We start from the raw sequence: 11,504 nt of genomic DNA on the forward strand, positions 1-11,504 counted from the left end.
GGTGGCGGGTGCGTGGGGGGGGCAGTTTGTGCACACATGTCCTTAACATGAGGAGGGTGCTTCGCCAGGGGGGACTCCCTGGAAAAGCACCTTGTTTCCATGTCAAAGAGGACATGGGGCTCTTCCCCACAACCCTGGCCTGGTGGTTGTGGGGGTCTGCGTGTTACTCTTACTAATGAGTCAAATTGTAAATAAACACACCACACCGTAAATAAAAGTCTGTTATTTGAAAACAAAGGTTTTTGACAATTCCTTTTCCCCCCCAAAAAAGTGTCCATTGATGTAACCCACTGTTCAATCATGTCGTCCAGCAATGTAGATCCTTGTCAATCACGATGAATGAAGGCCGCCCACTCGCTGAAAGAAAAAATACCTGACACCCACCGACACCACCGAACCCGACGAACTCTCACCACAAAATGACAGCCTTGACCCGAATGTCAATAAAGGGGTGGAGAGAGTCGTGACGTCACAGGACTTGTTCAGCCCATATGTTGACATTTGGGAGCAGAGCTGTCAATGATTTATAGTAGCTCGGCTCCCGAATGCTATTTGGAAGCAGAGCTAACATAATGACATAACATTCGAATAATCAATGATTGAGTCAACTGAGTCACCTAAGAAATGCTTAGAAATGACAATCTACAAACAGATACTTCTAGATAATTGCCGGCTTTTTTATTCTTTGCATTCCTTATTTTTCTTTTCCTCCCAGTGTTCACTTTCACTAAGGGCAGAATAATCCATCTCCCTTTACTTCCTGGAACTCTGGTACATGTGACTAGGACATGTGACTATGCACATCATCCCAGGGGAGGAAAATGCCTTTCCCTGAGATCTCATGAGATTATAGATGAGATTTCCCAGCAATGCTCTGCTGATGTAAACTTCCCAGGATGTAGCTCTTAGGCATGAGCTACATCACTTATGTCTAAGAGGACCAGGAAGTGGAAAAACAATAATTGTAAGTAAAAGCAAAATATGTTTAACTAAATCTGTTTAGCCTGAGCTGGCGCCCTTACCCTGCGGGATCCACCCGCTTTCACATATGCAGAGAAGGACCCCAGCGTTGCATAAGGCTGCCCTAGATGCCTGTCCGCAGCCTTACACAGTGCCGGGGTCCTTCCCCTGCGTTTGCGTAAGCCAGTGGCTCCTGTAGACGCCACTGGTCTTGGAGCAGAAAGGGTGCATTTTGTGCAGAATGCACCCTCCTTGCTATTGTCGGTGTTGTATGTTGACACAACGCCGGGATTAGGCAGAGTAGGTTCCTGCATGGCACCCCTCTATGGAGGATGCCTGAATGCATGTAACTACTCTGTCTAATGGTAAATTTGGCTCTGCTTGCAGTGGGGCTACCCCCGCACTGCACAGGCTAACTGCTCATTTTGGTCTAGGGGTGAAAATAAAGAAGAAATACTCACTCCATCTTTGGTCCTGAAGCAGTGACTGCTCACTTCTCTCCCCTCCTTTTCAGCTGTGGTATGTCCTCACATACAATGGATCTGCATTAGATGTGATGATGTTTTGGGTCCTTAGAGTGCCGGAGCCCGGGGGAGAAGAGGCTGCGGGGACCAGTCTAGCTTTCAGACTCGAGTATCAGGTGAGTAAATCTTCTTTATTTTCAGCCCCTAGACAAAACGAGCACTTAACCCTTGTGGTGGTGGTGGGTGGTGGATTAGCCCAACTGCAAGCATTCAAGCATTCATTTTTAAAGACCCTGGAGTTCTTCTTTAAATTAGCTCTAAACCCTAACAGGAAGATATTTAAATAGCTTGAGTACTGTGTATCACAAACAATTGCTATTTTTCCCTATATAATACTGTTTTCACCTTTAAATCCGCTTCCCTGTGTTACTGATCTCCTCCAGCCTCTGTCAGCCACTTCATGTCTACCTGCACTTGCTCCAATGTCATTTGCACATTACTCTGGCCTGACATCCAGATAGAGACAATGATGGACCATGCCTGCCCAATAAGTGTCATCATGGCCACTTGTACTTTCACCATTACGGCACACATTCACTGTGGCATTGTATCGATAAGCTTATGCAATGTCACCACATTTATTTCCATCCAGAGTTGCATTCATTTTACCCCAAGATCTTGTAGTGATGATGGGAGAGTCGGACCACTGCGTCTTCCCCAGCACATCCCAAAGATTCTCAATGGGGTTAAGGTCTGGATTCTGTGGTGGCCACTCCATGTGTGAAAATGATGTCTCATGCTCCCTGAACCACTCTCTCACAATGTGAACCCGATGAATCCTGGCATTGTCATCTTGGAATATGGACAATATGCCATCAGGATCATTCAGTATATTCAGGAAGGCAGCTGACCTCATTTTTTGGGGGACATAATGTCGCTGAACCTAGACCTGATCAACTGAAGCAACTCCAAATCATAACACCTCATCCAATGGAAGGCTCTGACCTGTTTGCTTAGCAAAATCCAGGTGGTGACTTTTTCTTTTGCCAGGCAGTGTACATTGATATGTGACATACATATCATAACAACTATGTAACTATATGTTAAAGCTTGTGGGAATTTTTAGTGATTGGGGATAATTGCAGATCTTGTTTTAGCATTTTGCTAAACCTCTGTGTATTAGTACTGCTTGGACCGGAAGAAATTTATAGATCTCTCGAACGCTATTTGCACAATAAAAAGTATCGGATTAAAAAGTATTTACTACACCACCTGTGTGCTTATAAGAGCACTAATATGGCTAATTTTGATGACGATAATACTTCCCCTTTCGATCTTTTCTGTAATGTTTCACTGTTTGCTCACCAGTCTCCGGCAGGGTTAATCTTGCCAGTTGTAGACACACCTTCGCATGTTATCTTTCCAATGTACAAAGCGATGGTTATATAGGCAGGTGATGAGAGGCAACCTTTCACACTCCTTGGAAAAGCAGCATGGCTCTCACCAAGGACAGCCGTATCAACCTTAACGATGGCAATGCCATTCCGATCATAGGACTCGGCACTTATGCCTCTCCTGATGTAAGTATTAATATTTTTTTGTTAGCTAACATCATTATTTGACTTAGGCGATTTGTGCAATTGAAACACTTTTGGTGGGATTTATCAACACTGGAGCAGACAAAATCTGGAGCAGCTGTGCATGACAACCAATCAGCTTCTCTCTTCAGTTTGTTCAGCTAAGATTTGAAAATGAAAGAGAGAAGCTGGTGGTTCCACACTCACAAGGACCATGGGGAACAAAAGTAACCACCCCCCAGAAGGGAGGACAGTCTCAGCACCAATTCAAAGATGATTTGAGGATCTACAGCTGAGTGATGGACAAATAAGGTCCAGTATTGTTAATAGTTAGGGTACTTGAATGCATTTTAAGGTTTAACGCCTGAGTTTAGTGTCACTTTATGAACACCTTTCAAGATAAAATGAAATGTATGCGGCAGGTTAAATGAAGGGTAACTAAGTGAGATTACATGTGTGTTTTAATTGACAGGAAAAAAGCAGTTTGCGGCAAAATAATTATTTTGATGCAACTCTGGACTCTCTTCCGATAAATATCGTACTTACAGTATGAACAGCCACATCAGACAATACAAATCTGTTTTTGAGCAGCTTGTGTCACCCCTGCTTTTCTCGCAGCCAATGCAGGCCCTCATCCTATCAGTCATACTTAGGATTTTCTTGCATGTGCCTTTTAGGTGCCTAAGAACATCGGCGAGGAAGCCACAAAGGCTGCCATTGAACTTGGCTACCGACACATTGACTGCGCCTATATCTATGGCAATGAGGTCCAGATCGGAAGCGCCATTCGTGCAAAGATTGCTGACGGTACAGTCAAGAGAGAAGACATCTTCTACACAGGAAAGGTGGGCACTCCAGGCAAAAATTAGGACATTGTGCCAACATTTTGACAAAATGCATTGAATTCAACAAGGAAGACAAAATCAAGGGTTGAACTATCCAAGACTTTTTTTGTGTGTAACCCTAGAACTAACCCTAACCCTATTGCTTATAAACAAAGCTATGTTATCGCCACATCATGACAGTCACAAAGCCACGTCACACACAGTTGACAAACCTACCTCCCTTGGATAGAGATGATAATGTTGATTTACTGCCCAATGAGCAGCCCGGAGGTGGAACAGGGAGCTGAATTCTGCTTTGACACTTAATCTATCACCTAACATCCCTTAGCCTAGGTCATAAAGATAACCCCTAACTTTTACTTCTTCTCTGTTAGCTAACTGTGTATATTTCCTTTCCAAGCTCTGGTGCTCATTCTTTTCCCCTGACCTTGTACGCAATGGTCTGGAGAAGTCTCTGAAGGATGTTGGATTGGATTATCTGGATCTCTTTATTATGCACTGGCCTTTCTCCATCAAGGTGGGTAAAATTTACAGGTATTTCCTCATTTCCTTTTTTCACATTGCTTATTCTGTCTGAGCAGGTCCACCTTTGTGTGAATACATTTAAATAGATTATGGAAGGATTAAAATCTTTGTCAGTTCATGTTATGTTATCTGGGTCCAGTTAAGGAGTGGAGATGTAACAGATAGCATGAAGGATTCTTTAAAAATCTTTCACATCCAAATTCCCTTTTAGAAAGTTGTCACCAAAACAGGCGCCCCCATTGAACAATTTCCTCTTGTCTCTTCTGATGGCAACTCTAAAACTGCCATCATACTGTTTCATTGACAATGGTGAATCTCCCCAGTGGGGACATATGCCACATCAAAAACGTGACAGGTCTTTTAGTCCTTCCCTGCTCTATCCATGGGCTATACATACACTTTAAAGGAGGAAGGAAAGACATGGAAAAATTCTGGCTGTATGGGTAAGGGGAACCTGTTAAAGGAGAACTATGGGGTCATGGATTTTCCCCATAGTTCTCCTAAGGGTCACGGGAGAACACAAACTATTGTTCACCCGTGACCCATAGCTTAGTATACCGCGAGCTACAGCTCGCGGTATACTGAGACGACGAAGCTGGGACAGATCCCGACAATACTGTCTGGATCCACCCAGCTGCAGGATTGACAGCTGGCTCTGCCTATCAAGAGGCAGCGCCAGCTTGGCCCGCCCCCTCCCACATCCGTTTCGCCAGTCATCGCTGGAGGAACGGACAGGGGAGGGGGGGAATCCCTGCAGGGAGCCGTGAGTGACAGTCATGGCTCTCTGCCGGCATAGAATCGAGAAGTGAGCGAGCGCCGGTATGTGTTCGCTCACTTTCCGATCTACTGAGCCGACTTGTGACAGTTTCATTGTCACAGGTCGGCTCAGATTATGAGGCTGAGTGAAAATCACTCGCCTCATAATTCTCCTTTAATATCAGCTATCAAAGTTATATTTTACAGCAGAGACATCATTGGTCTCTAAATACATTATATCTTAGAGAAGTGACATCATTGGTCACTAAATAAATTATATCTTAGAGAAGTGACATCACTGGTCTCTAAATAAATAATATTTTATAAAGATGACATCGCTAACTCTTCCTTGCACTATCCAAAGCTAAAAAAAAAAAAAAGTTATATCCTTTAATACAGTTTTACACAAATGGTGTCATTATTATTATCTCCTACAGGGTTGACTTGACACCACTTTATACTTTCATACTTTATAAAAACTTCACACTTGGAAATCACTTAGCTTTCAGGATATCACATTAATGTCAGATTTTAATGAGAACAGTTAGAATTACTCAACAACCAAGAACTAATATAAAATGTTCAGATCCAATATGACATCTGGTATCAGAAGGATTGATATAGGTTGGTGACAGTGGCCCAAACAGACACTTATCAGAACTGAACCTTGATCCAAACATTTGAATACAGTATGGAGTGAATGAGTGACATGATGCCTTTCCTTCATGTGTAGCCCACAGGAGCAGAGGAACCTTCAAACCCCGACAAGCCCTTTGTCTATGATAATGTGGACTTTTGTTCTACGTGGGAGGTAAGTGACACCTTTCTTGCAGATACAGATATTTTCTTAGAAAGGTAGACGCTATAAATCATAAGGAGCTTTAATGCTTGGTATGGTCATAAGACAGGCACCCTTGTTCTGTGGGACACTAACAGTGAGAGCCAGCGCTGACTCCTCTGTCCTCCTCTTCTCTTATGTCCCACGGAGTCTGTGCGGGTGCAAGCTGCTCCATAGACTTACCTTGTGTCTCTCCTCGTCTCCCGGCCGAACATCTGAACTGCGCATGCGCCTGCCCCAAGATATTTTCAGATGCTCGGACGGGAGCGCCCGGCCGAGACACAGGTAAGTATTAACCCTTCCAAAAAGTTTTTTTTAAAATCGTTTTTCATATATCTACTGCTTGCTAGCAGTAGATATATACAAAAACAAATGAGTGTTTAATAACCCTTTAAGTAATTATTGGGTCTCTATGCTTCTCTATGTAATGCAGGCAGATCATGACTGGAGGGAGGAGTCACAGCTTTTTGAAAACACCACAGCACCCTGCCTTAGTACCCCTCAACAGCCCTCAGCCATGATGCAAGCAGTAGGCTGGCTCTTGAAAGGAGTTATGCAAATATTAAAATGCCTTGATAGGTAGATGTCAGTCTGGACAAATAAGCATTTCTAAGCAGGCTGCATTTGCATACAGACACCCAGGTGTGATGCTGACTATCCATGTTTGAACTGAAATCTAGTAAATGAAAGGGGTGCATGGACAGTAGAGCTGGGGACTAAAAGCGCTAGATAATGTTGGATGTCCTCCAGCCATTAAATTAGACAGGCTGTATTTGATTTGTGGCATGTACACTGTCAGACATTCCCAGTGTGCAGTGAAATCAGAGTTTCTTGCTTGCGCTCTGTCTCTAACCTATGTGGAATGGAAGGATATGATTGGTTGCTGCAAAGTAACATAATCCTTCTTTCAGGTACTTTCATAGTAGGTGTTTACTAAAGGGTATTCTTCCTGAAAGTGAAATGCATTGAGTGATGCAGAATGACAGGGAAGCTTCAGGTCATGCTAAGCACCTGTGCTGTAAAAGTGGCTGAGAACAAAGTGGTGCCTTTGGAGGCGTCATTGCCTGTTTTGGCACAAGGCTCCAGTTTTAGAATTCCATTGAAAACATTTAAATCACTGCTGATTCTGCATCCAAAGCAACCACTGTCCCTGAACATCCATTCATTCAGCAGTATGTTGGTATACTTTGTGTGACTATGTGTTTTTCTGATTTCAGGTTCTAGAGGCATGCAAAGACCAAGGTTTGGTGAAATCTATCGGTGTTTCAAACTTCAACCGCAGGCAGCTGGAACGTCTCCTGAACAAACCAGGGCTTAAGCACAAGCCAGTCTGCAACCAGGTACTAAGTGGAAGCAGATTCAGAAGGGCAGAACTAAATGTCAGTTATTGGAGTGTTCAGGCGTAAGACAAGTGTGACTACAGCCTTACACTGTAATAATGCGGAGCCTCCATTTTTGCTACTGAACTCTCATTGTCTTGTCATACAATCATTGAAGTAACCATGTAGGCAGGCTATGGTAATTTAAATATGTATTCTTAACAAGCAGTAAATAAGATGTTAAACAAGCCCCCACTGTTCTCTGTAGCTGTAGGCACTGTGGAGCAATTCATCCTCAGATTTTACAAAAGCACTAGAGTTGTCCAAGTCCTTTTCTTAGCAGCTCAGCTCCACCTGCTCCCCTTCCCAGCAGTGATTTAACAGATCTGCTCCCCCTGCTCCCTTTCCCAGCAGTGATTTAACAGATCTGCTCCCCCTGCTCCCCTTCCCAGCAGTGACTCAGGAGCTCGGCTTCTTCTGCTCCTTCCTCCCAGCAGTGATTCAACAGCTCAGCTCCCATTCCTCCCCTCACCCTAAAGGCTGTGATACACTGCACACGAAGCAGCGTGGAGCGGTGGTGCGCAAACCGCCGCGTGCAGTGTGTCTTGTCGTTTTCACTCTGGCACATCAGCTTGCGAGAGCTTGCATAGCTGAGCGTGCCGAGATGAAAAATTTCATCTTCAGCCAATCAGCTTGCGCATATAAAACCGTGCGTCAGAATACGAAGTCCATTCAGTTGTTACGCGCGAGCCAATTGGTTGAAGATGCAGTCTTTCATCTGGCCGTGCTCAGCTCACACACTGCATGCGAACATCCGTGCCTGACAGCTTTGCATGGCTCCGCACGGCTTTGCATACAGTGTGTCACGGGCTTAATAGTGGCTCAGCCTCTAGCTCTCCATGGCCTAACCTCGCCGGCATTGAGACGGAAGCTCTGCTTCCCCTGCTCTCCCCTCTCAGCAGTGACTCAACAGCTTAGCTCTCCCTGCTCCACCCTCCTAGCAGCGACATGGCAGTTATCTCTCAGTGCTCCCCACCATGAGAACTCCTGCTCTTTGTTACATTAGAGATTGCTAAGTTACTGCTAATATTCTTACATATTATTATTAAATGTTACTCTTTACTATAACTAATCACAATAATTACAGTTTTTATTACATAATCATGTAACATGAAACACAGGTTAGAGATAATTATAAAGTACATTATCATGTAATGTACCATGTGTGTACCATGACAACAGAAACATGTGTATACAGCTACAGTATGTATACACACCTGTCATTTACTGCTATGTATGCACTTACATTGTGGTTAATGAGCTCTGTACCTAGAGTCCAGTTTAATGATTAACTCCACAATATGTGATGTGCTTGTAATGAAACACTTTTAGTGTTAGGTGAAAATCCAACAGTTATCTTAAAGTGTTCTGCCAAATATTAAGAGGTGTTGGCCAAATAAGTGTCCTGCCAAAGAGGTGTTGGCCAAATAAGTGTCCTGCCAAAGAGGTGTTGGCCAAATAAGTGTCCTGCCAAAGAGGTGTTGGCCTAAAATGTAAAATGTATGTCAGGGCGAAATGAAAAAATATGTCTTCATTACACCTATGCAACATATGCACATTGTCTTATGCTCTGTGCCTTTATAAAAGCTGCAAATATGAAAAAATTACTGTTAATCATTCAGAAATCCAGCATTGTCCTAAATTCCTATTTGGGCTGACAACATAATGTCTCTGCTGCTCTGAAATCCCTACCAGTGATGTCATCCCTGCCTGCTGGACTACAAAACTCCACCTATCCCCACTCCTGCCTGTCCCTCTCCACATGCATACATTGATTTTGTTCCCAGTAAATTTAATGCTGCGATCTTGACTCCCAGGCAGTGTTCATTTCTTCGATAATTAATAATTTTTGCAATAGTTTTAATCAATAAAATGTATTCAGTGACTAAAACTAGAGTAAGGGGGTTATGCAAAAAGCTGCCGGAGGCAGCCGAGGGAATAACCCATCCGAAGTGATGAGAGCTGAACAACGTTCGGCTATTCAATACGGCTCAGTACGGCTGAAATAAGCTGTACATCGGCTGCCTTTGGCTGCACTTCGGTCAGCCGAACATGCTCTGCATGTTCACCTGAGCCGAAGTGCAGAAGGACTTCGACTCAGCTGATCCAACATCTGGATCGGCTGAGCCGAAGTTCCGGCAGCTCACTCACTGCCAATTCACATACGGGCTAAACGTCAGTATATGCTTGGCTCCAGCCGAAGCATATGCCTTCAGCTCAGCTGAGCCGCTCGGCCACCTTTGGCTGCTGTACGGGCTATAGTGAAAAGCATGTACAGCAGCCCTTCGGTTCGACTGTACCGAAGAGCTCCGACGGCCAAAGAGAGCCGAAGGATCAGCCGAAGCTACGGCTGGATCTTTCGGCTCCTATGTGAATAACCCCCTAAAACTAAATAAAAACTAAGTTATGGTGACTAAAACTATAATGGAAATCCATTGCATTTTCGTCAACTAGCTACAACTAGACCAAAATGTTAGAGAGGAAAGAATTAGGAAGAGATTCAATCAGAATTAATCTCTTTTGGACCAAACCCTAATATATCAAAAGTAATCACAATTTAATAGATGTTTACTCCAGGAATATATAATGAGATTCTTAAATAATGCATTACACTTCATCTAACTTTTACTTGAAATCTACTGTAGATTTAGTCCACTAAAATCTTATTATATTTAGTCGACTAAAACTAGACTAAAACGAAAACAATTCGGATGACTAAAATATGACTAAAACTAAATTGACATTCGCTGTCAAATTTAACACTGCTCCCAGGAGCATAGGAGAATGTCCCCACCCTCTATGCAGTAAAAGGGCTTTTGATGTAGTTCTGGGGGTGTATCTACGTCAGTACAAACTGAACTCCCTGCAGCTGCCCATGTAAGACTTACACAAGCCTGCTGATGAAGTGAAATAATAAAAAAAAAAAGAGAGTCCCAAATTATTTCCGTGGAAAGGTTCACTTTAATGGTACTGTCCTCCATTACAAGGCCTTCACCTATTATTTTATATTTAAGTTAAGTTCTATGGATAAAATATAACTTTGTTTCATCTTTAAGTTCTAATGATGGATAAAAGGTAAAATGTTGCATGTTGGTGGTGGATGATAGTGTAAAAAATTGAAATTGAGAAAATTCTTGGCTCCAGTTTGATACAAGGTTAATTATTGCCTATACCGTGCAGGTGGAGTGTCACATATATTTAGGCCAAAGCAAACTTCATGCCTATTGCAAATCCAAGGACATCGTTTTGGTGGCATACAGCGTCTTGGGGTCACACAGAGACAAGAACTGGTAAGTAAGTAGGGTTTGCGTCATTTGACTGTCACTGGTATCTGGTAAATTTAATGAACTTTAACTGTTGTAAGTTGGGTCTGCTCGGTCTCATCAATGCAATGGAGCACAGTCTTAAAATCACTCCTTCAAGTTACTCTAAACTCAGGAGTTAAATCTTAACCGTGATGGACTACAATCTCACATTTAGTTTACTAATTTGTATTGAGATTGTAGTCCATCACGGGAGTGAGCATGGATCAGTGGCCACTTTATAACATACACAGGGGCCATGGGGAACAAAAGTAGCCACCCTCCAGAAGGAAGGACAGTGTCAGCACCAACTCAGAGATGATTCGAGGATCTACAGCTGAGTGATACACAAATAACATACATTTTTGTTAGTAGTTAAGGCTAGACATGTAAGCTGCAGAAAAATTCAGTTCGGTTCGGATATTTAGTTTTTTCAGGATTCGGATCTGAAATGCAATTCGGTTCGGGTTTCGGTTTCAGACGAAATGCGAATTTTCATTAGTTTCAGATGAGTTTATTAATATTCATTGCAAATACCACAGAAAACCATATACAGATATTAAAACTAAAGCTGAATCTCCTAGACCCGAATGCCATGCGGGTCTTGGAGCCATACTGTATACTGTATACATACACAGTATTACTAAAGCTGAGGTTCCCTGACCCGAATGGCATTCAGAAGCTCCCTAATGCAATTCGGATCCTGAATGCCATTCGAATCTTGGAGCCATATACCTATATTACTAAAGCTGAGGCTCCCAGACCCGAATGGCATTGAACGCAATTCGGAAATTCAGATCCCGAATGCCATTCAGGTCTAGGAGCCTCAGCTTTAGTATTATATGCATTATATATATA

General features: G+C 43.0%; 1 protein-coding gene across 1 annotated transcript in view; it reads left to right on the top strand.

Moving 5' to 3' along the window:
• Positions 1-11,504, top strand: part of LOC108799292 (rho crystallin) — a 49,780-nt gene that overhangs the window by 32,912 nt on the left and 5,364 nt on the right. The window contains exons 1-6 of the mRNA XM_018571140.1: positions 2,856-3,004; positions 3,679-3,846; positions 4,247-4,363; positions 5,861-5,938; positions 7,183-7,305; positions 10,525-10,634. Of these exons, the coding sequence (XP_018426642.1) occupies positions 2,918-3,004; positions 3,679-3,846; positions 4,247-4,363; positions 5,861-5,938; positions 7,183-7,305; positions 10,525-10,634 (683 nt within the window). The 5' untranslated portion in view covers positions 2,856-2,917. Of the gene's footprint in view, positions 3,005-3,678; positions 3,847-4,246; positions 4,364-5,860; positions 5,939-7,182; positions 7,306-10,524; positions 10,635-11,504 lie in introns of the transcript that reaches the window.

Source organism: Nanorana parkeri, unplaced genomic scaffold (genome assembly GCF_000935625.1).
Source record: "Nanorana parkeri isolate BGI_ZX_2015 unplaced genomic scaffold, ASM93562v1 scaffold1686, whole genome shotgun sequence".
NCBI classification, from domain to species: domain Eukaryota; kingdom Metazoa; phylum Chordata; class Amphibia; order Anura; family Dicroglossidae; genus Nanorana; species Nanorana parkeri.